This window comes from Chaetomium tenue (assembly GCF_020726465.1).
Source record: "Chaetomium tenue strain MPI-SDFR-AT-0079 chromosome Unknown F5144scaffold_2, whole genome shotgun sequence".
Lineage (NCBI taxonomy): Eukaryota > Fungi > Ascomycota > Sordariomycetes > Sordariales > Chaetomiaceae > Chaetomium > Chaetomium tenue.
The window spans coordinates 2,697,561-2,723,479 of record NW_027117330.1 but is presented as its reverse complement, the minus strand read 5'-3'; the positions used below and the strand labels follow the sequence as shown (position 1 = coordinate 2,723,479).

Sequence of the window (25,919 nt, the reverse complement as noted above, 5' to 3'; positions counted from 1 at the left end):
AAGGGAAGTTGGTAGGTGATGGCTACGGCAATCCGTATTTCCACTTTCTCACCAGCACCTCTGCCTCTGCGCGTTTATAAACATTGCCGCAGTCGTAGGTCGATCTTTCCTTTACTCCCCCCCTTCCCTCACCACAAGTCCACAACCCCCCTCCCACCTTAGTCAAGGTCTCAAGGACCGCACCAACTCCTCCACGTGCACTCCCTCCCAACAGAGGCTGCCAATTCGGTAGGCAGCCCAGAAAGAAGCTCAACAACCATGCTTCACCACACGCTCCTCCTCACCGCCGCGCTCGCCGCCACGCTCGGCGAATGCGGCTCGACCGTCTTCGAGTCCCTGGCCACCAAGCCCGCCGGCTGGACGCGCCTGGGCGACGCCCCCTCCACGCAACACCTCAAGCTGCGCATCGCGCTGCACCAGCCCAACGAAGCGCTCTTCGAGCGCACGCTGTACGAGGTGTCCGACCCGGCGCATGCCCGCTACGGACAGCACCTGACGCGCGACACGCTGGCCTCGCTGCTGGCGCCGCGGGCCGAGTCGACGGCGGCCGTGCTGGCCTGGCTGCGCGGGGCGGGCGTGGCGCCGGGCCAGGTGCATGCGGATGGGGAGTGGGTGAATATTGGGGTGACGGTAAGCCAGGCGGCGGAGTTGCTGGAGGCAGATTTTGGGGTGTGGGGGCAGGATGGTACGGAGGTGAAGAGGGTGCGCGCGCTGCGGTATTCGGTGCCCGATGAGGTCGCGCCGCATATTCGGATGGTGGCGCCGGTGGTGCGGTTCGGGCAGGTCAGGCCGGCGCGGAGCCAGGTGTTTGAGGTGGTGGAGCCGCCCGTGCAGCCGCAGGTGAAGGTGGCGTCCGCCATCCCGCCGCAGGAGCTGGATGTCAAGGCGTGCAATACCAGTATCACCCCCGAGTGCCTGCGGGCGCTGTACAAGATCGGCTCGTACCAGGCCAAGGCCAGCAAGAACAGCTTGTTTGGTGTCGCGGGGTATTTGGAGGAGTGGGCCAAGTATGACCAGCTCGAGCTGTTCAGCGACACGTACGCGCCGTATGCTTCCGACACCAACTTCACCGCGGTGGGCGTCGCTGGCGGGGTGAACGAGCAGGGGCCGTCGGAGCAGGACGATATCGAGGCCAACTTGGATATTCAGTACGCTGTCGCTTTGTCTTACAAGGCCCCGGTTACGTACTACAGCACTGCGGGGCGTGGGCCTTTGGTGCCGGATCTTGAGTGAGTTGTACCACGGAACATCGAAAGTGGGATTGCGCTAACCCCAAACACAGCCAGCCGGACGCGGACGAGGTATGACCAGGTGGCCTTCGAGATTTTGTTTCATGTCGTGTGGTGCTAATGAAATTAGTCTTCCAACGAGCCGTACCTCGACTTCTTCTCCTACCTGCTGAAGCTGCCCGACCACGAGCTGCCGCAGACCCTGACCACGTCCTATGGCGAGGATGAGCAGTCGGTGCCTCGCCCGTACGCCGAGAAGGTCTGCCAGATGATCGGCCAGCTGGGCGCTCGCGGCGTGTCCATTCTCTTTTCCTCGGGAGAGTAAGCCGGCATTCCTGGCAACCGTGACACCTAGAGATGCGGTTCTGACGCTGTTTGTTTATTAGTACCGGCGTCGGCTCCGCATGCCAGACCAACGATGGCAAGAACACAACCCGCTTCCTGCCCATCTTCCCTGCGTAAGTCTACACACAACCCCCCGCCCTCACTCAACAATAACATCAGCTAATGCCAACGCCATCAGCGCTTGCCCTTACGTCACCTCCGTCGGCGGTACCCGCTACGTCCAACCAGAGCAGGCCGTGTCCTTCTCCTCGGGCGGCTTCTCCGACATCTGGCCGCGCCCCTCCTACCAAGACTCTGCCGTGTCCAAATACCTAAAGGACCACCTCAAGGGCCGCTGGGAGGGCCTCTACAACCCCGAAGGGCGCGGCTTCCCGGACGTGGCGGCGCAGGGGGTGGCCTACCACGTCTTCTCGCAGAACAAGGACATCCTCGTCTCCGGCACCAGCGCGTCGGCGCCCATGTTCGCGGCGCTGATCAGCCTGCTCAACAACGCGCGCCTGGCCGAGGGCCGCCCGCCGCTGGGCTTCCTCAACCCCTGGCTTTACTCCAAGGAGGTGAGCCGCAAGGGCGCGCTGACCGACATTGTGCACGGCGGCTCCACGGGCTGCACGGGTAAGGACATGTACTCGGGCCTGCCGACGCCCTTTGTCCCCTACGCGAGCTGGAATGCCACCCCCGGCTGGGACCCCGTCACGGGGCTGGGCACCCCGGTCTTTGATAAATTGCTGGATCTGACCGCGCCTGGCGGAAAGCACTTGCAGATTGGGGTTGGCCTCGGTGTTGGCATCAATATTGGGGTCAGTGTCGGGGGGCGTGATTGAGAAGGCCCTGGTTGCGGTGTTTAGATCTCTTATCCATAATACAGCCTGAGTTGTGCGTATTCAGAACGAGTTGTGCGAATGGAGTTGTGCGTATTCCCAATGTGCGTGCCTCGGATCTATTCCGCTAAGCTGCTTCGTGGTGTAAAAGAATGGATATCTCGGTACAGTACATGACTCTGGTTGCCGTTTGTGCAGTCAACTTTCCCATCTCCGAATTCTCTTGGTCACCATGGACAAGAAGGCGGAAAGAGCACGTTGCACAACTGTATGGTGAAAATACAAATCAGGGCTGCCAGGCTGTACTTGAACGCGAGTGAGCCAGGGAATGGCTGGCCCGGGTTGACTGAACTCGGAAGGAGCAGCCCTCAGCCCTGAGCAGTATAGGGCTCGCCCGTACCTGCTGGGCCTTGGCTCATGCTTCACGAGCCCATCCCCTTCCCCTTCGTTTGATATTTTTAAATCACAAATTTTTAACCGAGACCGTTGAACTCTCCGGGGAACCAGGGTCATCTGCACAAGCTACTGCTCGCGTGGGACATCGGCGCATTTGTCTCAGATGATGAATCACGCCAATGTTCTCGCCCTTCTACGATCAGTCCATATTGAGGTATCGTAACTACCGACCATGTTTCCCGCCATACTAATGCAGATGCCAAGTGCCTCAATAGGGCCCTGTTTATTGATATCCCCGTCAATGTCCGACAAAACACCGAGCTGAACCAGGCGTTGAAAGGCCGTGGAAGAATATTTAGCAGAATAGCAAGGTCGACGATTGGTTTGATACCACTCCAATCGGGGTCCCCGCGCGAAGGACAGCAATGGATTCGGTATTAGTCTGGACCCGGACGTGCCCCACTGAAGAAAGCACGCGGATGACCGATCGACGTTGCAAATGGCCCCCGGCATGAGCCAACTGGGAAGGTGAAAGATACGGACTGCCCAGTCAGACACCGAGGGGCCTGGAACTTACCGTGGCACGAAAACCCGCCGGCCCCGCTACGGGTTCGACATCGCAATTAATTACCTCCTTCGCACAACGAAAGAGGAAGCTTTTCCCCACAAGTTGACCACTTCAACCTCCGGAGTCGGGAGGGCGGCAGGGTGGGAGCCCGCCAACCCGGCACTGTCAGCTGGGCCCAGGCCGTGCCGGGTATCCCCGCGTTTTGGCCCACTCCCACCGCAACGGCTTCTTCTGCTGTGGGTTTGGCTGGCGGGGAGGTTGATGAACTTGATGGCCCAAGTCAGCAAGAATGATTTCTTCCTTTGGGCTCTCTCAGCCCTAGCTTTGTCGACGAACGGTGAGTTCCGCGAATAGACTACCTAACGGCATCCACACTCTGTTCCTGGGGTTTATCTGATGCAACATTGGAGGTAATCTACAGCGTGTCTGTCCATGCGTGCATCTAGCCTCACGTGGCCATCAGAAAGCTGATGAAAGCTGCCTTCCCTGCTTCCCAGTCCGTGGGGCCCCGCTGTTTCCTGCTATTTCGCCGAGTTTGTGCCACATCGTCACCACTGATCGGTAGCGATGGCGGTCGGCATTGCCTGGAAGCCATGAGAGAACCCGCTCTTGGCAAGCTAGTCAAGCATCGGCCAAGACCCTAAGGCAACACGAAGCCGCTGCTTGGCAGGACGAGATCTTTCCCCGTTCGGATCGTGACCGAAGCCAAGAATTTCCCCAGAACCCCAGAATCCCTTCTCTTTTTCGTCCAGCCATCAACCCGGCACCCCAGTGTGCTCGGCCCAACTGCCTCGAGGCTGCGTATGCATCTCCAACTAGTTCTCACCCCAACATGTTTGGAGATCGTGGGGTTCAACCCCGCACCGCATCCCTGGCATGGTCACACTCGGGATGCCGCCTGCTCACCAAGGCACCACAAACCACACCACCCACCATGCGGCCGGCAAGTAACGGAGTTGGCAGACTCGCATGAAGGGATGTGAGACAATCATTGCCCAGATAGCGGTGGGCGTCCATGATCCCGCCTCTAAGAAGCAGGCCTTATAAGACATCATCTCAGCCCAGCTCTGCAGATCAGTTGTGTTCCAAATCCACATGTCTTGCTCCCTTCCTTGCTTTTTCTGCAGACCTTTTCTCCCAGACATCGTCGCCCGATTATTATTGTCCACGCAGCAATAAGGCGGCAGCAACAAAGGGATGGAATCCACGCACGAACCGGCCGACCCCATCGCCAAGGGGGTGTGGGCAACAGCAAAGCAGTCATGGCACGACCTGTTCAACTTCAAGCAGCGTGTTGTCGTCACCAACGAACTCGGCGAGACGAGCACAGAGTGGGCGCGGCCCGTACCACTGCGCAACCCCATCAGCCTGCTTGCTCAGCTGTCCGGGCGCGACTGGCTTTTCTTCATCGTCGGCTTCGCCGCCTGGACCGCCGATGCCTTCGACTTCCACGCGCTCTCCATTCAGCAGGTCAAGCTTTCGGAGTATTACAATACCACCAAAACCAATATCTCCACCGCCATCACCCTCACGCTGCTGCTGAGGTCGGTTGGCGCGGCCATGTTTGGCCTTGCCGGTGACAAATGGGGGCGCAAATGGCCCATGGTGGTTAACATGATCGTGCTCGGTGTGCTACAAATCGCCACTATCTACAGCTCCACGTTCTCTCAGTTCTTGGCTGTGCGATCGCTGTTCGGCTTGTTCATGGGCGGAGTGTATGTTTTATTCTGATTCCACCTCGACGACAATCATTAACACGAAATAGATATGGCAACGCCATCGCCATGGCTCTGGAGAACAGCCCGGCGGATGCCAGAGGTCTCATGTCCGGCATCCTCCAGCAGGGGTACTCCTTTGGTTACGTGTGCGCCGCGTGCGCAAACCTCGGCGTAGGCGGCGGTGTCGAAAGCTGGAAGACCGTATTCTGGATTGCCGCCGGAATATCCATCGGCGTTGGTCTTATCCGCTGCCTCTTCCCTGAGTCCCAGCAGTTCATCGAAGCGCGCAAGGCCGGGAAGGCCCAGGCCAATCCGTCGGCGTTCTGGAGGGAAACCAAGATCATGCTGGGCCAGGAGTGGAAGATGTGTGTCTACTGCATCATCCTCATGACCTGGTTCAACTGTAAGCCAGTTGCATCCCACATAACCCCCTTCCTATGCTGACCCACCCTCCAGACTACAGCCACACCTCCCAAGACAGCTACACCACCTTCATGCTCACCCAAAAAGAACTCCTCAACGACGGCGCGAGTCGCGCCAGCATCCTCATGAAGGCCGGCGCCTGCGTGGGCGGCACCATCCTCGGGTACATCTCGCAATGGTTCGGCCGCCGCCGCACCATCATCGTAGCCGCCATCATCAGCGGCGTGCTCATCCCGGCGTGGATCCTGCCCGAAGGCGAGCGCAGCCTGTCGGTGACGGGCTTCTTCATGCAGTTCTTCATCCAGGGCGCGTGGGGCGTCATCCCCATCCACCTCAACGAGCTCTCCCCGCCGGCCTTCCGCTCCTCCTTCCCGGGCCTCACCTACCAGCTCGGCAACATGATCTCGTCCCCCTCCGCCCAGATCGTCAACGCCATCGCCGAGAGCCATTTCGTGACGAGCAAGAGCGGCAACCGTGTCGAGGCGTACGGGCCGACCATGGGCATCGCGACGGCGATTATTGCCATTGGGATTGCGGTCACGACGGCGGTGGGGCCGGAGAAGCGGGGCAGGGAGTTTGAGAAGACCCTGCCGGCGGGCATGAATGTGGTGCAGGAGGGCAAGGCGGCGGATGATTTGGAGAGGGCTGATACGAGGGAGTCGAAGCCGGTGGTGGCGGGGACGGAGGACGTTGGGACGCTGGGGGAGAAGAAATGATTTGACGGGATGCCGCACAAGGTTGTTAATCGGTTAGAGCTAGTATTGGATGTTCCACCTTGATTATCGGTTATAAACAAACTCTACTAGTCTGCATTAACCGCTTAAGCGCGATACCTCGCCTTCTTCTTGATCGTTAAATTGCTGCAGGATAGTTGGCCAAGCGAAACGGTGATGCTAGACGCGTACTCCTTCCTGTGTCCTGACTCCTTCTTTTTCTTTCGCTTCCTTTTCTTTTCTGCTCTATTTTCTCTTTCTCTTTCTCTTTATTTTATTTCTACTTTATTTTCTCTTTCTATTTCTCTTTCTGTTTCTCTTTCTATTTCTCTTCCTGTATAATTGCTGGCGGGCCGCTAACCAACTGAGTCCGATTATATGCCGCCTTAGATCACAAGATGACGAAAAGTGCTATATTGTGATTCAAGATTTGTATGCGTACTGGGAGTACTACTGCGTTGAGGGACGTCTCCCGAAACCCCCTTGGGCCAATCCATAGACCTTGGTGCTGAAAATGCAAAAAATTACGCTTGAGCGGCAAGACATTGAAAGACACTAGAGGACAAAAGGGCGATGATGGCCGGGGGGGCGGAGGGGTTGGAGAGCACGAAGAGGTTGACACGCGATGAATGGTTGAAGCATTATAGGCTGTATTACCCCCTGGGCCCGAGGATGGTTTCCTTGTGGTCTACGTTTATGGTCCATTCTATACCACTACGAGGATCATATGGTGGCTTGAAGTACCAACCTGCTTGGCATGACGATGCATCTGGCCGGCGTAGCAAGCGAGACACTTGGATATTTTGAGGTGAAGGCTCGGAAACATGTCAAAGAACATAAGGCAGGTCAGGTCGTACATACAAGCTCGGGCTGCCAGTCGAGCCAGGGCAGTGAGGACAACTTGTGGGTCCATAGGTCCAATTTGCTTTCTTGAGACGGATTCATCTACAGTGATGAGCTTCGAGCGAGACAAATTCGAAAGTCGTACGTCCTATATCATGTCGAAGTCTCTCGATATCCTCTTGTAAAAACACCACCTGCGTAGTTTCTTAGCAGTGTAGAATCAAACGACTGGAACTCTTCCCCTTATACTCTTCCCGTAGGAGAACGAAGCACACCGATGGAGCGGCACAGCAATCAGGCCCTCCTTGTCAACGCAATGTGTCGGCGGCCTGGAAAAAAACAAAAATAGATGAGATGGTTTAAGCAAACAATCGAATTGGATGGAGAGCCGAAGACTAAGTTGGTATTGACTGGTTTGGCTGGGTGAGAGGCCAAAGAAGCAGATAGGAGGTTCAGAGGGCTGGAAGAGTTCCAAGATGTACCCCAAGCTGTGGCTTCCGAAATGTGGCCTAGGTACCTACAAAATATCCCTTCCCATGTATCTATCACACACCGACTGGGAAGTCCTCCTTTTACCCTCAAGCAAAGGGAGATGTCAGCCACGCGAGCATGGCGCCGGCACAAACGACGAAACCCATACCATACTAGCCAGACCACCACGCCTTATCAGTTAATGCCATTGCATGTGCCTCGATCTGCGAATATGCGCCGTAGTTCTTGGTCCTCGCATGCAGAGCTCGGATACCGTGTCTCGCCTATGGGCGTATTGGCAATCCAGCGTACCAAAAGATATGCGTCATCCGTCGGCTCGGGCGCATGGAAGTCCAGGACGCGCGATTGCCGGATTACTAGGTGATTGTTGTCCCAATGAGCCTGTGTAATGCGCGCACCTCGATCGTGATAGTAAGTGCGCACCAAAACCTGCTCCGTTCTCAGCTATGGTCCCGGGTTTGCATCCACACTAGAAAGCCCAGGTGGGACTCAGCTTACCGGCAAGATGCGGTGATCCACGAATGACCCGTGCCGGAGCTGGTAGAGTATGCAGTGTATGGCGCTTGCCACCTCCGCACGGAGCATGGAACCAAGGCCGCCCGGGATGGGGTACGGATATTTAACAGCCATCATCACATGCGGCTTGAGGTTGCCTTCCACGTGATGGTCGTCCCAGGTCACGAACTTGCCATCCCCGAGCGACTCGTGATAATACGGGCAATCGCTGTCCATACATCTATTTCGTGCCTGTCGTCAGTTCCACGGGCGAAAGTAAACAGCTACAGGATCCAGTGTTACTTACTGACGACCCAGTGCCCAAGCGGTTTTTGGCAGAACCCCTCGCTGGTAGCGTCCAACGGCTTCAATAAACCAGCCCATTTGAAAACTAGCGCAGGATGTATCGCCACACCAGCGTTTGCGATCGAACTTTTGGCAATGGTGCCATTTTGGGCGGGCGTCCCCGGCCTGCGCGTGGCTATTCTCGACAAGGGTTCGGATCTCGTTGTCCGGGTAAGGCTGAAAAAATACAAGCTCGAGGTCAAGCGGTTGGTCTTCATCGATATCCAGGGGCGAAAGCTTGCGGATTGAGAGAGACTCCAATTCGTGGTCGAAAATCCGAGGTTCAGCTAAACTGCCGGGGAGGACAGCCTTGAGCATTTGTTCAAGACGATCGACAAGGCGGAGCTGGAACCTGCGGCGTTCCAACGCTCGTAATTCGCTGATGATTGTAGATACCATGCCGATTTACAGTGCATTAAGTGGTGAGGTTGGTGAGTCGAAGAGGTGTGAATGGGTTGCCAATGTGCTATGTTGTCTCGCGTTGCATGGTGGCAACGATCATTGTTTGGTTTCACATAACCCTAACCCCGAAAGTGCGGCTCACGCTTGTTGTAGCATTGCCTGGCAGAGGACAGGGCTGAGACGGAAATGTTCTGATGACTGGGCGTGGGAGAAACATCACGCAATAGCGGCCCATACTGATTTGTGGTGGCTAGACAGCGCATGAAGCAACTGCCATTGCAAGTACAACGCCATTATCACAGGAGCAAGGGTGATCATGGGGACTGACAACGATGCTGGGAGATTATATTTGGGTTCGGGGTTTCTGCCCCGCATGGTGACCCATTTAAGGGTGGACGTGTTTGGAGGAAATAATCGCACGTTCTGGTCTGTGACTGCATACCTAAGGCATCAAAAGTCCCAAGTTGAAATGTAGATCTCTAAAAATGAAACAATCGCCAGATTGGGAGACTGACGACAGTGATTAACGACGGATCTCATTCTTCTCTGGGCATCCATGGGCACCAAAGTGCCCATGCCACATATGCATAGCCGATTGAGGCGACAATGCCATGGCTGGACGCCCATAACTATCTGAAGAAGAAAGAGGAAAAAGAGGAGAGGAAAATTTTGTGACGCGGATGCGGTTGAAAAGCCGCGCCAAGAGCGTGGGGCTTCCACTCACGTGCTTGGGTTTTCGCTGAGCCGCAGCTGCAACCAACCAGGCTAAGCATTCGAATCGCCGGAGCTCCCATTGGCTCCTGAAGCCGAGGTGCCGACCTGCCGGGGCTCGATTCCGATGCGCAACTTCAAGAGCCCAGCATCATCGACCTCAAATCTCGCATCCCACGATAACACGCCTGGTTCAGGATTCGCCCTCTGCCGCCAGCCCACAATATGATTGCCCAACGAGTAGGAACGACGGCGCTGCGCCGAGGTACGCTTCCCTCCATTGAGAGATTATAGCTCCCCTCGACCGAACAAACCCAACCCGAAACCCCGAGGGGACGATACCGAGACACACACGGATGGACGCTAACCACATAGCAACACCATAGTCGCCGGCAAGCCGAATGCCTTCTTCACCGCCAACGTAGCCCGGCTCGGGCTGGCCCAGCCCCTGTCGACCACCCAGATGAGGTCCGTACCATCAACCCCCCCACCCCGCCTATCCCACGACCGAGACGTCATCACCCAACCCAACACCCATCACTAACCCGATAACCCCCCAACCCCCACAGGCCCGTAGCAACGCAAAAGCTCACCCCCGCCGACGCGACCGCGATCCTCGCCAAGCAGCGCCTCAACCGGCCGGTGTCTCCCCACCTCGACGTGTACGACAAGCAGCAGACGTGGTTCGGGGGCTCGATCTGGATGCGGATCACGGGGTCGGCGTTCAGCGGCAGCCTGTACGTGTTCGCGACGGCGTACCTGGCGGCGCCGCTCGTGGGCTGGCACCTGGAGAGCGCGTCGCTGGCGGCGGCGTTCGGCGCGCTGCCGTTCGCGGCCAAGGGCGCGCTCAAGTTCCTGGCGGCGTGGCCGTTTGCGTTCCATGCGATTAATGGCGTGCGGCATTTGCTGTTTGATATGGCGGTGGGGTTTAAGCGTCAGACGATTGTCAAGTCGGGGTGGTATATCTGGGGTGCGTCCGTGGTTAGCGGGTTGTACCTTGCTTTCTTCCTTTGAGGGGGGGCGGTTTGGTAGGGGGATGAGGGTGGGAAAAAGTACAGTGGGAGGGGGTAAAGAAGAGTACCACGGCTCGAAGGCAAGGTGCTGAGAGAATGTCACGATTATGAGCTGGCGAAGGGGGTTGGACAAGGAGCAACACCATGTATGGACTACACAAATCCGATAGGACCTGTTTCTTTGTCAAGACACATACACATATATGAGCATCCTGGCGCAAGTGATGGTATTCATTCGAATTACTACTATCCATTGCTGACGACCGCCATTTCCTATGCCGATACTCCTAACGCATGCCAAAAAAGAAAAAAAGAAAAAAAGGGAAAAAGGAACAAATGACAAGCCCAACCCTAGCCCAGCCTTTGGCCTCTTTGGACCCCTTAACGCCGTGCGCATACCCTACCGTCCTCCCTCGCGCATGGATCTGGAATCCCTAGGGAAGCACTACTCCAAATGCCGGACCTCCAGAATGGCCCTGTTGAGCGCATGGTTCCCCAGTCGCGCAACCCTCTGCCCGACGATCGGCCCCAAGAACTCGACAACCTGCTCGCCCTCCCTCGAGAGATCCACATCAGCGACCCCGTTAGCGACGGGGATGCCGGATCCGCCCACAAGGGCCTCGACAGCCTTCATGATGCCGCCGACGAGCATCTCGAGCTCCATGGCGTGGGGCTCGCCCTTGTCGTGCAGGGGCTGCAGCACGGCGCCGTCGAAGCTCTTGAGGTTGGGCAGGACCAGGACGCGGACGGCCTCGGGCCCGCCGGAGGCGGCGACGCCCCGTAGGGCGCCGAACAGCACGGCGGGCGGGCGCGTCGGGTCGAGGAAGTGCTTGAGGCAGGTGCGCGTCAGCTTGGGCCGCAGCAGCGCGTTGGTCGCGCCGTACTTGCGCGCCACCATCTCCAGCAGGCCCGCCGCCAGCTCGCGCAGGCTGTACTGCTCCCGCAGCGTGTCGGAGCCCTCGTCGGCGGCCGCCCCGCCCAGCTTGCGCGACATGAGGCATGTGAGCACGGGCGCCGAGAGCGCGCTAGCGTACGGGTCGAGGAAGAGGTTGGGGTTTTGGATGACGGCCTCGGCGAGCTCCATCATCTGGCGTAGCACGAACAGGTCATCGAGGTGGTGCGTGACTTGATTGGTGATGAAGTTGACGAAGTAGGGGAGGAGCTGGTGCAGGCCGGGATCGGAGCGGACCGATTCGAGGGCGGCTTCGCGGAGCCTTGTCTTTTCCTCATCCGGGTCGTCGTCGAGTATGGCGGCTTGGATCTTATCAAAGTACAGTATCAGTTCTTTGCTGATGACATGTTTGACCGACGGCCGGAACGAGACGTTGTCGTTGCCCGCGAGGGCTGCCAAGGCCGGGTTCGCGCCGGGCCCCTTGGGCAAGAGGTCTTTGGACGAAGTCTCGGCAGTTGTTGGGTTTTGGGGGATGGATGGTTGGACTCCCTCGACGGCAAGCCAATGAGCTGTGACGCGGGTGGTTAGCGGTGGGCATGCACGGTAATCTCCTAGTTTTGACAGGTACACCCACCAGTAAAGCTCATGTCTCGCGGCACCTTCGGCAGCGGGGCGTTGATGACCTTCTCAAAATCGACCTCTTCGTCGTCGATGTAGAAGAGCGGCTGACCAGGGCCAAGACTTGCTTCGCCGTACCGTAGTGGTCGGGTTGATTCGTACCCATACAGTGGTTCAACATCGAGCACTTTGAGCGCTTGTGAGACGTCCTGCACGGTCAACGTGGTGCGGTTGGCGGCGCGCATGAACCGGAGAGCCTCTACGATGACCTGCCCGATTCGATACTCAACATCCTGGGCGAGCACGCGCAGTGGCTCGTCGGCGAGCGATATTCCTATTGAATCGGCCACATCTCGGACGTTGTCAGGGTTCCAAAGCAGCTTGGGCCCGTCGTTCGCTGCCATATTCGCGACAGCGCCACGAGGCTGTTGCGCTAAGGTGAAACGGGTTACCGATGCGGGCGATTCGAAGTCGTGGGCTAGGGTAAAATTACCCACCGATATGGATGGATGGTGGTTTCGAATTGTTTGGTGAGAGGTGAGCTTTCGGTATCCCCGACATGCTGGAAGAGGATGCAGGAAGATTGGTGGGGCCTCGCGCCAAGCCGCAGCGACAGGGTTCCTTGCTTTCCGTGGCTGTGGAAGCATTGGGCATGCCCACTACAGATACGTTGCGTTCGAGTTTTGGTCCCCCACCCCCACCACGGAACCTCCGAAGCTTGGGCCTCATCCCCCTCGTGCCTCTCTGCCTTTCTACGAATAGTTTTGCGATTCCATTCGTTTGCGGCTCGGAGCCTCTTACCAATTCGCTCACACCTTGGCAGCCTGCCGCCATCACGCTCCTCGGAGCGCTAGGTTGGGCTTGAATGACCGCCTTTGATTGTCATTTTTTGCATCCGGTGCAACCCTTTCCCATGCCGATCGTCCATCGCCATGCTCGAAATTTCCCTCAGCCGCTGCACATGGCATTTGCCCATCACCCTGCATCTGTGATTCATCGTTGCACTTGTGCATTTTTTATTGGCGCTCATGGTGATCGCCTTGCCAACTGTATTGGTTTCCAGCAGTCCGGCTCGAGCCTGGCTGTTCTGTCTCATTTGATTGCTTGCAGAAGCAAGCGAGCTGTCGTTGACCCGACAGAGCGTTACCATGCAGGAGACCTGACGCACAGATCTGCCCAGAACCGGAGTTACCCTCACCAAGAAAACCTGCTAAGCCCCATGCCAGCTAAGTTTTTCTCAGCTCTACAAGGCTCTTCTGCTGACTGCCCGGTTTACTCAAAGGCTGGCCTTGGGCTGCTTTTGTTAGCCGCAACACGCGCGAGATGCGCCATAACTATTCCTCGGCGTTTCCGCTTCTGGCCGAGAGTAGCACTGCAACCTGCCGTTAGAAGAATATCGGTGAGTACAGGGTGTGGTCGCGTTTCGATCGGGCCGCTTCAACCACTCTTGTGGCCGGCCCCGTCCGCGCGACATATTTGCGGAAGCACTCCGTGCTGGGTAACCTTGGCCGGCGCCAGTACATTTGAGTGCTGGTAAACCAATCAGGCGCATGCGCACCATTCAGCTTGCAGGCACTGCAAGGCTCGACTTGGCAGTGTTGCCAAGACCAGCTGGGCTCCGGTTTGACACGAACCCATCAAGGGGGTTGTTGTTCCAAGGCGGCAGATGGTCGGTACTGTGGTGGTTCCTGAGCCACGTCTTGCCAAGAACTAATTGAATGTTTTACGGCTTGAGCAGGCCGAAAACTCAACTGGCGGCTAGGAGAGACGGCTCAGCATCCATGCCCAGCCTCGACAGAGGAGTGGTACCCAAACTTGGTGGGCTCTGTTGTTTTTGGAAATCCGCGGGGAACGTACTTAAGAAGACATCAGACATGTCAATGCTCATGCATGCCTCAGGATCTAGCCTTCTTCCAACGGTGTGGCTGCACTGTAATTAAAGGAGCCGACATTCGCCATGTACAACCAGTCTCCGATTCCCAGGGCTACCATGCTTTCCGAGCCCATGTTTAGGAGTGACTTTCAGCTCATGTCTCGCCCCTCGGCAACCTCTCCGCGCCTTATGCCGCCCCCCGCGGGTGGCCGGCGGTTGTCCTGCCCCACAGGTCCAGGCCCTCCCTCGGACTATCAGTCCGTCTCCGGTCCGGATCTTGCGACATCTCCCCACTACCCCCCCTTTGGCCGGTCGGTGGCACCGGCCATGAGCTCCTCCTGGGACGCCTGCGCGTTCAGTTCATCTCTTGCTCCGGCACGTGACGAAGCATCTGGTACCACAGCCTCGTCTTTCGGGTCAGCGGTCTCCTTCAAGTACACTCAGGTCCCAGGATACGGCAATGACGATAACTGTAGCGAGCTGGGATCTGATCCCGGTAACGGTCGAGTAAGCCAGGAAACAGAGGACCACTACGACCCACAGAGCGACGACGAACCTGGCGACGACAGTGAAGAAAGAGGGGCCGGGAGCAGGACAACCCATGGGCCGCTCAACTGCCCGTACCGCAAGAGAAACAAGGAGCGCTTCAACATCCGCGATCATAACAAGTGCATGAACCCGTTCAAGGAATTCAGCCATCTCAAGTACGCCCCCATTGAGACTCCAAGACAGAAGCTGCTGGTATGCTGACTGCTTGAAAACAGGTCACATATCAAAACTTGTCACAAGAGAGAGGCAGGGCCTAGCAACCAAGAGGACCCGGCCCACGACGTTGAGGATGGGATCACCGAGGATATAGATAACCTTCTCATCGCAAGGAAGAACCGTCACAAGGTCGCCAGCTGGGAAGGATTATGGAGAACCCTGTTTCCGGATGATACAAAAGTCCCCTCGCCAGGTACGCATGGAGTTCATCAGTTTTACCAAGAACAAAACTTAACCTTGCTCCCTAGTGTTCGAACCCTGCATCAGGGCCTCAGTGGACGAGTTTCCTGCCATGGCAAAAAAAGCCATGGATGAAGACATAAATGCTCAAGCGGCGCTTGTGTCTAAAATACTCACACAACGCTTGCAGAGCAGTTGGCTGGACGCGGATACCTTGCTGCAGATCTCTTATGAAATTGTGGCGGGCATGAACTCACAGTTTCAAAAAAGCTTTGTTGAGTGGGTTCAAAAGTTGGAGGCCGCAGTTCCCCAAAGGACTCCCGTTGTGTCCGGTTCCCTGCGCCCTCGGTCGACGAAGCCGCATCGCCGGGGAAACGGGAGTAGTCGCGACGTTGCTAGAAGGGGAGGCTCCGCCGGGGCGCCATCTCTTCCCAACGAGCAACTAGCCCCGCGTCAGCGGTGGTTGCATCCGCTGCCGAACGGGGTTGGAGAAAACAGCTCCTCTTTCATCGGTTACCTTCATGCGGCAACCCACCAGCAGCAAGGGGGCTTGGCCACGGCCAACTCGTTCCAATGCTCTCCAGACAATGGGTATCATCAAGGATGGCCACCTCAACCGAACGAAACGGAGTTTACGGCACCGGCAACCACCCCATACGTCCCCAACCTGGCCATTTCGCCTTGGGAGATGGATCCCTACGCGGGCCATCAATTTTCGGGAAGCCTTCAGGCTGATCAACCTTCCGTCCCCGGAATCTTTGAAACCTATCAACCAACCCCGGCAACGTATGGCCCTCATCTGAACGGAGGATCCCTTCATCCGGGCTTCTCTACCCGGTAGACAACTCGAGTGCACGACTTGGCGGCTCTCGGATGAGACAGAATGTGATACACCTCGGAGGAGTAGAGACAGCAAGACGGCCCCTTTGGCTGCATGCATTATTGCCGTTCGTCGACCCCGAACACCGGACCGAACACAAACAACAGTTGTACGATTTCATTTTCTTTTCACGTTTCCGTTGGCGACTCGACCATTCAACATGGCCCAGTTAACTAGCCTTTCCCAAGAGCCGAGAGCATGCTTTCTCAGGCAGACGAGACATACGTTCTAGTATCGATAGATACATGGGTGAAATAAATGTTCCTCTTGTACTTTCTCTTAACTTCTTTGAGCATCCACCCACCTCTTGACTTTTCTTTTCCTTTTTTACTTTCGTGAGTCTCAACTCGAGTGCCTGTCAAAAGGTCCGCACTGGTTAACTAACCAACAACCAGGGGTGAAACAGCCGATGAGTTGTGTCTAGCTACCTATGTTATGAGGCGCCCGGATAGGACGGTAGTCCGGTTTTGATGACCACCGGAAGATGCCAAGCCGATTTCAGATCCGGGACCGGTCCATGCCGGCCCCGGCCGGTGCGAGCCGGATTGAAGTGGACCGGAACTGGCTGGGCCAATCGGGTGCAATCATCAAAGCTTAAAAGCACGCAATCGTCTAGCGCCCCAAGACATCACGTCGAGTCACCAAAGTCCAAGACATCAAACATCGCCCAATATGATTCGCGACAACTGCCTCCGAGACCCAGATCGTGCGACCGGGAGTTGGCGACTGTAATCCTGCAAACATCACACATCCAGGGATTCCACACCGCCGATCGTGATGGAGAATTTAAACCGCAAGAGATTCATCAGTCAGCCCGTCGATGACGACCCCACAGGCAGCGAAGGCACGGGCGAGACCTTCGAGTACGATGGGTTGACTGGCATCGGAAACGACCCGAGGCAGATTGGGGTTGCTGGCGCTATGTTCCTGATTCTGAACAAGATGATCGGGACTGGGAGTAGGGCCCCTAAGAACTCGCACGCACCCGCCAAATCCAATATGCTAACCCCCACCCAGTCTTCTCAACACCTTCCAGCATATTCGCGGCCACCGGGTCGGTAGGGATCAGCTTGCTGCTATGGGCAGTCGGTACGTCCTCCTGTACCCCACTCACAGGCAGCCACATAGCCAACCCGCCCCTGAGGTCCGCCACTGACACAACCCAGCCGGTCTCCTCACGCTCTCCGGCCTCAGCGTCTACCTAGAATTCGGCCTCGCCATCCCCCGTTCAGGCGGGGAAAAGAACTACCTCGAGCGCATCTTCCGACGCCCACGGCGGCTCGCCACGAGCGTCTTCGCCGTGCAGATCGTCCTCCTCGGCTTCTCCGCCGGCAACTCCCTCGCCTTCGGCCGCTACATCCTCCTCGCCATCGGCCACCCCATGCCCGACGGCTGGATCCCCCGCGCAATCGCCGTCGCGTGCATGACTTTTGTTGTGGTGTTGCACGGCGTGTTTCCGAAATGGGGACTCCGACTGACGAATGCCCTCGGCATCTTCAAGGTCCTCGTGCTGCTGCTGATCGTCTTCTCCGGGTTTGCGGCCCTGGCCGGCTACCGGCTGGTTCCGGATCCTCATAACTTTGACGACTTCTGGGCGGTCGAGAAGGGCGATGGTTATGGTGGTGGTGGGGCGTACGCCTATGCGACCGCGCTGTTGCAGGTGGTGTACAGTTACAAGGGCTGGGAAAACGCCAACTACGTCATGGGGGAGCTGAAGAACCCACAGCGGACCCTCAAGATTGCAGCCCCCCTTGCGGTTGTGGGGATCACGGTGCTGTACGTGCTCGCCAACGTCGCGTACTTTGCCGCCATTCCGAAGGGGGAGCTTGCCAAGTCCGAGGTCATCGTAGCTGGGCTGTTCTTTCGGAATATGTTTGGTGAAAGCGTCGCCGCGAGGAGCCTCCCAGCGCTGGTCGCGCTCAGCAACATCGGCAACGTGTTGGCGGTGAGCTTTGCCCATTCGCGAGTCAACTATGAATTAGCTCGAGAAGGGGTACTGCCATGGAGCAAGTTCTGGGCATCCACCAAACCCTTCAACACGCCTGCCGCTTCAGTAAGTGCCCGCCCAGCAACCCCTTAAGCCATCCAGCGACTAACCTACCTCCCCAGCTCCTCCTCCACTGGATCGTCACCATCATCGTCCTCCTCGCGCCCCCACCCGGCCCAGCTTACAACTTCATCGTCAACCTGTATGTCCACCCCCCCTCACCCCACCCCCCCCCCCCCCCCCCCCCAAAAACCCATCCACTAACCCTCCCATCAGATACACCTACCCCGGCGCCTGGACCAACGCCCTCGTCGCCGGCGGCCTTATCTACCTCCGCCTCCGCCGCTCCGAGCGCTGGTCCTCGCCCTGGCAGACCTACCTGCCCGTGCCGGTCGTCTATCTGTGCCTGAACATCTTCCTGGTCGTCACCCCCTTTGTGCCGCCCAATAGTGATTGGAACGCGGATGGGTATCCGTATTATGCGTTTCCGTTGGTGGGGACGGGGGTGTTGGTGCTGGGGGTGGGGTATTGGGTTGTTTGGATGGGGGTTTGGGGGTGGGGGGGTGGAGGTGATGGAGGTGATGGAGGTGGTGTTGGGGGGGTGGGGGAGGTGGGTGGTGAGGAGGGGGAGAGGGGGGTGGTTTATGGGAAGCTGGTGGATGGTGAGGGGTTGTTGCGGGAGGGGGTGCAGGAGCCGTTGTTGGGCGGGAGTGGTGGCAGTAAGGTGCAAGGTTACAATAGTATTGATTGATGGTATGAGGGGGCAGACATGGGCTTGGGTTTGTATTTACTAGTTTGAAGCGTGGACCTCGTTTGGAATTGTTATTCGATAGACTTGCTAATGTTTTATCTTTAAGATTGTGAGCTTTTCCTCGTGATGTTTGAACTTTGAGGTTGCCTGCAACGAGAGACCGCCAGGTGCTTTATGGCACACCACACGTCCAAGATGTTTCTTTCCTTCGACTCCCTCTCACTTACGTCGTTGCAGTACCGAAGCGAGGATGCTGCGTCGGCAGCTGAACATGCACTCCGCACTTTCGTACCGTCCTACCGGCTAGGGTAGCGCCGGGCCACCGAACACAGCGCGGACGGAGGACATCCGAACCCTCTATCTCTCCAATGGGAGCGAAATATGGCTCTCAGCTAGGCAAGGCCTAGCCACGATACACCAGTCAAATAACGACGGACTAATATGATTTAATGACAATATCAATACCTTCGTTGTTCCATTCATGAGCACCACGCTATTCTGTTGAGCACTAAAAGTCTGTTGATACCTTGCCAAATTCCATGGTGCAATTCTGCAAGGAGACCTTGCAAGTTCGGTACTTGAGATATTCAGCGTTGATCCACACAATTTAGATTGAACATGTGAGTATATAAGAGTAAGACTGCCAGAGAAAGGACTCAAAGGAGGATCCAACCACCCGTCTCCCTTTCTCCTACCTCATTTTTGTGCCTCGATTTACATCATCCCACAACATGAAGCTGTCGGCAACATTCCTCGGCATGGTGACCGTTGCCTCCAGCCACACCATCTTTCAGAAGGTGTCAGTCAATGGACAGGATCAGGGGCAGCTTAAGGGCGTCCGCGCCCCCTCCAGCGACTACCCGATCATGAACGTCAATGACGGAAACTTTGCCTGCAACACCGGCATCCAATTTAAGGACAACAACATCATCAGCATCCCCGCCGGAGCGCGGGTCGGTGCCTGGTGGGGACACGTTATCGGCGGCGCCCAGTCCCCCAACGATCCCGACCACCCCATCGCACGGAGCCACAAGGGTCCCATCATCGTCTACCTCGCCAAGGTCGACAATGCCGCTACAGCCGGGACTACGGGCCACAAGTGGTTTAAGATTGCCGAGAGCGGCCTGAACGGCGGAGTTTGGGCAGTCGATACCATGATATCCAACGCCGGATGGCACTACTTCAACATGCCGACCTGCGTCGCCCCCGGCGACTATCTGATGAGAGTCGAGCTCATCGCTCTCCATAGCGCGGGGTCCTCGGGGCAAGCCCAGTTCTACATGGAGTGTGCCCAGTATGTTTCCATCCTTGAGGGTCGTTCGTTCCCTTGCTCCACCACAATTGACTGACCTTTTTCTCTCCACTAGGATCCGCGTCACCGGCTCCGGCACCAACACGGGCACGAACTTTGTCAGCTTCCCCGGAGCGTACAAGGCCGACCACCCCGGCATCAAAATCAACATCTACGACAACACTGGCAACCCTAATGGTGGGGGTCGGCCGTATCAGATTCCCGGACCGCAGGTTCTTTCTTGCTGAATGGCGCATCTCGCAACGTAGCATGGGACTTCATTAATGAAGTCTGATTCCTGTCTAGGTCATGTGGAACTTTGCATTCCGTTGCATCTATGGACCTTGGGTCCTAGGTCCCAGCCTCTGGCGGCCTGCTCAAGGGGAGCCGAAATGTGTTCGAATGGTTGTGCTAGAAGCAGACGTCTATTTGATAGTGAAGTTGAATAAACGCTCAACTCATCCCTCTCTGGATGTAGGTACCGGTACAACCTCAAGGGTGACGGCACTGCCTCCCATCTCCTTCAGCGTCAACCACACTGCTCTCCTCAAGTGCTTATGGTGTCCATTCGGGGCGGGGGTGACGTCCTACCACTTAGTCAGCATGAAATATCAAGGTTGAAGCCAGTGACACGATCATACCGTAAATAGTTGTGATCCTCAATGCCGCAGTGTCGTGAGGGGCCACATCCAAGGCTATCTTCCCGCGGAATCTGCCCAAGTCTTTCCCGGTCCACATGTTGTGGACCAGGTACTCGGCATTGGCACGATGGCGGAGCGCCGGGATGCTGTTGAACTGGACTTGCATCTTCACAGTCTTATCCTGCGTGTTTAGCATGAAGAGGTGAAGGCCCTTCACCGAAGTGCCCACCCAGTACTCGGCGGGATGAACCATGTCCGAAGTGCCATCCTCGTTGTAGCCCCATTTCAAAGGCATTGCCGAGGCACCGTACACGGGATCCTGGTTGAAGGCGATGAGCTCCTTGTTGGACAGAATGTCGAGGATGGGCTTCTCGATGGTGTCGAGCCGGGTGCCGATGATAAGGGGGCTCTTGAGCATGCACCACAGTGCAAAGTGACTCCGGTTCTCCTCGATGGTCAGGTTCCCATTGCCGACCTCTAGCATGTCCCAGTCATTGTGTCCCCAAAAGTCGGTGGCGTTCCAGAGAAAAGATGCCTGGTTCACGATGGGCATCAGCCCCCAGCTCCACTCACTTTTGCCTTCCCACGCGGGCATGATGTCCCCCCACATTCTCCAGCTGTGTCCGGTGTTGTTGCCCCATTGTTCGACGTGGGCATGGCCCCATGCGCAGAGGGAGTATTGGATTGTTCGGTTTTGTTTGAGGAGAGCGTCTCGCATCGCATTGTAGCGTTTGGCGGTCTTGGACGTTCCCCAATCGTAGCCGATGGGTGCATCGGTGTTTGGTCCTTCCGGAACGTACTCATATTCATCAAAAAACTCGGTGGGAACATTGCAGTTATCGTATTTGAGGTCTGCGGTGCGAACAGTCAGCTGATGCATGCGTGGGAGGGTTGACAGGTAACATGATAACCAAGAACTTGACTGACAATCAACGCCCCAGCTGCTAAATGATGCTGCATCGATTTCCTCGTAGCCAAGTGAGCCAGCATATCCCCCGCATGTGTCGGTTCCTACATGATTCTCCCAGTTAGTATTCTCCAGCGAGCGGCCATACCTTACTCACCATGTAGCATCATGTGAGAGAATAGGGGGGTACGAACCAGCGTCACTGTATATCCCAAGCTTCAGCCCCAAGGAGTGAATCACCTCAGCAGTGTGGCTAATCCCCTGGGGAAACTTGGCTTCGTCCGGTAGAATTTCCTTGGTAGTTGGGTCTCGTCTCTTCTCCTTGTCGCTCCAACAGTCGTCGATGTTGACGTATTCGTAACCCACGTCCTTCAGGCCCAATGAGATCAACAACTCGCCAACCTTGATAAAATCACTGTCTTTGATATCACAACCGTACTCATTCCACGAGTTCCAACCCATAGCTGGAAGGCGTCCCGTTCCATCTTGGCTAACTATGGCCACTGCTGGTCCGGCCAGGACGAGTCCCGAGAGTACAGAGAGTACTAGCATACTGAGCAGTTGTCTTCTGACTGAGGTAATTAACGGGTGATGAATCTTAGACTTAGAAGGCTCAACCTAGGTAGTCACTGAAGTCCATGGATTGCATTCTTCTCTTAAGAAGTACTTTTTCTTGAACAACAATAGCTTGAGGAGTGTGAGCTACATCAAGAGATCCGAAAAGAATACGGAAGCCGTGGCTCCGCACAGCCAAGCTAGGGAGCTGCAATTGAGTCTGCAATGCATGTCTGATCACTCGCAGTCCGCATATTCGCTAGGAGTGCTTTTCCCCGAGGCAGGAGGGGCAAGGAGGCGTGTATACCCCGAGAGTTACCGATGAAGCGACATTTCCTCAAGTTGGGTCTTCGGGTACGCTTGGCGAGACGAGGAGACGGGAGCTGGCCCAGCTCAGCTGGGCTTCTTCCCAGCCGTTACATCCCGAGGTGCCGCGGTCCTAGTGCCATGCATGCTTTGAAGTTTGTACATACCACCCTGAACTTTTCTTGAAATGGTGTCTGATGAGATCTTAACATCGGGCCCGGGCGATATAACCGTATGTATTTATACATTTGGGACCCCAAAGATTGTAAATTACTACAAAATATCCTAACATGGGCTCAGCATGTTGCGTCTAGATCTACCGCAATTGGAATAGGTATGCTGAGGTGGACCTTTAGCGGGGTTACTTCAGTCCATGCCATGCAACTTGACCCCTCGAGGGGATCACTCCAGTCACGAATACGACTGTTACTGCCGCCCACCTGTAAAGGCACGGCGGCCGCCCCTCCGCCGAGCCTCCTCAGGGGGGACACTCAACGCACCAATCAAGATCAATATTCGTATTACCCGTGCTGTCGCCCGCGTCGACTCGGATGAGACGTCTCGTCAAGAATATGTGGGCACTCTTCAAGGGGTTCAGGTACAGGGAGGGGAAAGGGTGACTGACAACTTGTATTACCGGAAGCCACCGCGTGGCTTGCGACGTCCTGTCATCATCGTACGTGGGGAGATAGGATAAGGGTAAGATAGGTACGTATACTTGCCCTACAGGTAATTATCCTTTCTCGTTGGTGGACTAACATGGTGCCGAGAGCAGCCGCATGGGTACCTATTAGGGGAGGGATCGGAGCATTTAGTGGAGGTGTACTGGAGTCCTTGTTGTCAAGTGTTTCCACAAAACTGCTAGGGTAAAGACCCGCTCTAAGGGGAAAGTTAGGCCTAAAGAATAAATGTCAGGTAGGCGATATTACCTATATAATAATTACACCTCTCGCAACGGCCACTCCTCGGATAGATGCCCCCAATGACCACGTTGAGTGAGCTATCCATACTATCCATGAACAGGAGGGACCTCCCTTAATTCAATGCCAGTGATTCCGGTGTGCTGCTGGCTACAGTATTAGGCCAACGCCCATACCCGTGCTACTTTGGTATTATAAATAAAGAGTTGAGGCCTGCCGAGCTACGCCTATAAGAAGGAAACGAGAGCTATCCGGAAGTCTGCAGAAATGGTGTTCACTCTTTTTGCTGCTTTCTTTTCCTCTCTCTCTTTTCCCTTTCTCTTGGCCTCTCTTTTTCCTTTCTTTTCTTTTTTAATTCGGGGTCCTTTGCTTTTTCTCTTTTTGTGTTGAACAACTCCACTTACATCCCATGCTCTTACAATACGAATACACTGCCAACAGTCACACATTGACGGCGGCGACTCGTTTTTTAATGATCGAGAGAAGTGACACAAGAAACTTGCTGATTCCTGCTCTAAACTGCCTATTAGTGGTGTATATATTGGGGTCATAGTTTGAGTTTCCCTTATCCGACAACATCAATAGCAAGTTCGGCACCCCCTCGCTATTTCTTCCACCTTTTCTTTTCTTTTTTTGGAAGTTGAGAGCCACGAGACAACGGTTTCATCGACCGTCCTCATCTCGAGGTCCACGCGGTGGCCACACAGCACCTATGCGAGCCACTATACGGCCCAGGATTCAACTGCATGTAATGGATCCCTAAATATATACCTCAAAAACTGATACTGACGTCGATTTGACAACGCATGATGACGACGACGGGGATGGAAATGGGCCACATCCTGAGAGCCTCAATTCTTCTACCCAGAAACGTCAAACTCAGAATAAAGAAGAGGCACTGGACTCTTGGAGCACCCTCGTGGTGTGGATATCCGGGTTGTAAAAGGACTTTGTTATCTGGTACTTGCTTGCGCTTGTTGACGTTCCTGTGCGTTTTGTAAGGCCCAAAGCCCGAGGTGCAACTGCAAGAACCGGAGCACCTCCCTCCGGGGTTTCGCTTCCTTGATACGGACTGCAGATCTCTACGAAATAAAGCCGCTAGACCGTATCCCCTAGAAAGTCCGTTAATCTTTTAATCCATCGGACACAATATTCCAGGTATTTACGCATACTGGGGCCCAAGCTGTTGGATCGGCGGAGGGAGCGGCTCCGGATGCCCAAACTTTAGGTTGCTCGTCGAGCTGAAGTGCTGCGTTAATAGTATTGATCGAATATTCCGGGACGTATAAAAGCCAGGCTAAACCGTCCATCTCATCATGGTTATAGTTGCTCGGATATTCCTCTCCCGGAGGTTGGTTGGTGATAGTACCTACATCCTTCGAAGCGTTGCAATATGGTTTCTTTGAGAAGCATTGGGCTGCTAGCCCTCGCTATTGCACACACTGGGCTTGTAGACGCCCAGGCCAAAGTCAAGATCATGCCCCTGGGTGATTCCATCACCGGAAGCCCCGTAAGAGAACAAGCCCTCGCTCCTCTCATCTCCATCCTAGAAATTGTTAGAATTAGGCCCCCGCTAACCAAAGCGACCAGGGCTGCTGGCGGGCTCTTCTTTGGCGAGAGCTGCAGGACGCCGGCATCCAGAACACGGACTTTGTCGGAACGCTCCCTAACCAGGGCTGTGGTTTCGAGCACGACGGGGAGAACGAGGGCCACGGTGGATTCCTGGCCACGAACATCGCCAGCCAGAACCAGCTGGTGGGATGGCTCTCCCAGACCGAGCCCGACGTCGTCATGATGCACCTGGGGACCAACGACGTGTGGAGCAACCTGTCGCCGAGCACGATACTTGGGGCCTTTGACACGCTTGTAGAGCAGATGCGGGCTAGCAAGCCGACGATGAAGATTCTGGTATGGATTGCGGTTGTTTTGTTTTCGACAGGTCCTCAGGGGTACGTACATGTTCGATCGCGCTGACATCGACAAACCATAGGTCGCCCAGATCATACCGATGAACCCGCCAAACTGCGCCGAATGTGGGCAGCGTGTCGTGGATTTGAACGAGGCAATTGCGGAGTGGGCTCCAACGGTCACGACGGCGGAAAGCCCCATTAGTGTGGTGGACTGCTGGACGGGATTCGACACTGCCTCGATGACCGGCGATGGTGTTCACCCCAACGAAAACGGGAACGATGCCCTGGCGAAGTGCTGGTATGATCCGCTTGCCAAGGTGATCAAGGACTCGGCGTAACGAAAGGGTGAACCTCGGTCTGTTGACCATTGAGATCAATCATTCCTGGATGAATATGGCACATGGGCCCATTAGTGGCGTATTGAATATACATGTATTGGGCTGGATACCGTGCCATCCCATCTAGTCAAGCGGGAGTAATCGTCCAGATTTCGTTTTTCTCCGATAATACAAACAGCAGGTTCGGCGTCCCTTCCCGGTCCCTGTTACCATTCTTTTTATAGTCCAGCCACAGTACAGCGATTTCTTCTCCAGTTCCAAGCGGTGGTCGCACAGCATACGGGCCACTATGCGGCCCAGGACACTTCCTAAGTAAAAGCCCTCTCCCGCTCCTTCATATCTTCGATAAAATACGAGCGCGTACTTCAACCCGGGGGTGGTATCTTCGGCCTCCTCGGGTTCCTCGGTTAACTCGGCCTTGTTCGGGGTATCGTCGTGTTTATAGTGGTCACCCTCGGTCTTGACCTCTATATACTTGATCGTCTTGGGGTCGGTTCGGCTCATAGTCTCCTAGACTATCATCTTCGTTTCCTCGTTGACGATCCAGTCAATCCACGCCATTTGAAGCGATGATTCGGGCCTGCCTTGTCCCAG

At 55.9% G+C, this 25,919-nt stretch overlaps 11 protein-coding genes across 11 annotated transcripts; 8 read left to right on the top strand and 3 right to left on the bottom strand.

Annotated features, from left to right (window-relative positions):
• Positions 1–72: 72 nt before the first annotated feature.
• Positions 73–2,493, top strand: F5144DRAFT_120096 (peptidase S8/S53 domain-containing protein). The gene is made up of 5 exons (XM_066782206.1): positions 73–1,229; positions 1,283–1,301; positions 1,360–1,550; positions 1,616–1,687; positions 1,753–2,493. The coding sequence occupies exons 1-5, from the start codon at positions 259–261 to the stop codon at positions 2,393–2,395; spliced, it is 1,896 nt and encodes a 631-aa protein (XP_066646581.1). The 5' UTR covers positions 73–258; the 3' UTR covers positions 2,396–2,493.
• A 1,953-nt stretch (positions 2,494–4,446) lies between these two features.
• F5144DRAFT_120076 (major facilitator superfamily domain-containing protein) lies at positions 4,447–6,346 on the top strand. The gene is made up of 3 exons (XM_066782205.1): positions 4,447–5,071; positions 5,122–5,477; positions 5,531–6,346. The coding sequence occupies exons 1-3, from the start codon at positions 4,554–4,556 to the stop codon at positions 6,211–6,213; spliced, it is 1,557 nt and encodes a 518-aa protein (XP_066646580.1). The 5' UTR covers positions 4,447–4,553; the 3' UTR covers positions 6,214–6,346.
• Positions 6,347–7,429: 1,083 nt separating this feature from the next.
• Positions 7,430–9,010, bottom strand: F5144DRAFT_119979 (uncharacterized protein). The gene is made up of 3 exons (XM_066782204.1): positions 8,348–9,010; positions 8,044–8,281; positions 7,430–7,974 (listed from the first exon to the last, which is right to left on the bottom strand). The coding sequence occupies exons 1-3, from the start codon at positions 8,782–8,784 to the stop codon at positions 7,720–7,722; spliced, it is 930 nt and encodes a 309-aa protein (XP_066646579.1). The 5' UTR covers positions 8,785–9,010; the 3' UTR covers positions 7,430–7,719.
• Positions 9,011–9,409: 399 nt separating this feature from the next.
• F5144DRAFT_562311 (uncharacterized protein) lies at positions 9,410–10,721 on the top strand. Its single transcript, XM_066788311.1, has 3 exons — positions 9,410–9,763; positions 9,885–9,966; positions 10,068–10,721. Exons 1-3 carry the CDS (start codon positions 9,724–9,726, stop codon positions 10,510–10,512), a joined length of 567 nt encoding a protein of 188 aa, XP_066646578.1. The 5' UTR covers positions 9,410–9,723; the 3' UTR covers positions 10,513–10,721.
• On the bottom strand, positions 10,722–12,667 carry F5144DRAFT_527138 (TAF6-like protein). Its single transcript, XM_066786847.1, has 2 exons — positions 12,038–12,667; positions 10,722–11,972 (listed from the first exon to the last, which is right to left on the bottom strand). Exons 1-2 carry the CDS (start codon positions 12,423–12,425, stop codon positions 10,957–10,959), a joined length of 1,404 nt encoding a protein of 467 aa, XP_066646577.1. The 5' UTR covers positions 12,426–12,667; the 3' UTR covers positions 10,722–10,956.
• Positions 12,668–12,749: 82 nt separating this feature from the next.
• Positions 12,750–13,768, top strand: F5144DRAFT_119931 (uncharacterized protein). The gene has a single exon (XM_066782203.1). It carries the CDS (start codon positions 12,887–12,889, stop codon positions 13,556–13,558), a length of 672 nt encoding a protein of 223 aa, XP_066646576.1. The 5' UTR covers positions 12,750–12,886; the 3' UTR covers positions 13,559–13,768.
• A 210-nt stretch (positions 13,769–13,978) lies between these two features.
• On the top strand, positions 13,979–14,974 carry F5144DRAFT_590406 (uncharacterized protein; the record flags this gene model as incomplete). Its single annotated transcript, XM_066790151.1, has 2 exons — positions 13,979–14,635; positions 14,927–14,974. 2 exons carry the CDS (start codon positions 13,979–13,981, stop codon positions 14,972–14,974), a joined length of 705 nt encoding a protein of 234 aa, XP_066646575.1.
• A 1,522-nt stretch (positions 14,975–16,496) lies between these two features.
• On the top strand, positions 16,497–18,457 carry F5144DRAFT_484776 (amino acid permease-domain-containing protein; the record flags this gene model as incomplete). The annotated part of the gene is made up of 5 exons (XM_066785465.1): positions 16,497–16,677; positions 16,737–16,808; positions 16,886–17,772; positions 17,829–17,908; positions 17,983–18,457. The coding sequence occupies 5 exons, from the start codon at positions 16,497–16,499 to the stop codon at positions 18,455–18,457; spliced, it is 1,695 nt and encodes a 564-aa protein (XP_066646574.1).
• A 758-nt stretch (positions 18,458–19,215) lies between these two features.
• Positions 19,216–19,996, top strand: F5144DRAFT_484280 (glycoside hydrolase; the record flags this gene model as incomplete). The annotated part of the gene is made up of 2 exons (XM_066785429.1): positions 19,216–19,751; positions 19,825–19,996. The coding sequence occupies 2 exons, from the start codon at positions 19,216–19,218 to the stop codon at positions 19,994–19,996; spliced, it is 708 nt and encodes a 235-aa protein (XP_066646573.1).
• Positions 19,997–20,079: 83 nt separating this feature from the next.
• Positions 20,080–22,318, bottom strand: F5144DRAFT_562302 (glycoside hydrolase superfamily). Its single transcript, XM_066788310.1, has 4 exons — positions 21,491–22,318; positions 21,317–21,400; positions 20,390–21,241; positions 20,080–20,335 (listed from the first exon to the last, which is right to left on the bottom strand). The coding sequence occupies exons 1-4, from the start codon at positions 21,846–21,848 to the stop codon at positions 20,304–20,306; spliced, it is 1,326 nt and encodes a 441-aa protein (XP_066646572.1). The 5' UTR covers positions 21,849–22,318; the 3' UTR covers positions 20,080–20,303.
• A 2,152-nt stretch (positions 22,319–24,470) lies between these two features.
• F5144DRAFT_599683 (SGNH hydrolase-type esterase domain-containing protein) lies at positions 24,471–25,325 on the top strand (the record flags this gene model as incomplete). Its single annotated transcript, XM_066791024.1, has 3 exons — positions 24,471–24,587; positions 24,668–24,985; positions 25,068–25,325. 3 exons carry the CDS (start codon positions 24,471–24,473, stop codon positions 25,323–25,325), a joined length of 693 nt encoding a protein of 230 aa, XP_066646571.1.
• Positions 25,326–25,919: the final 594 nt, after the last annotated feature.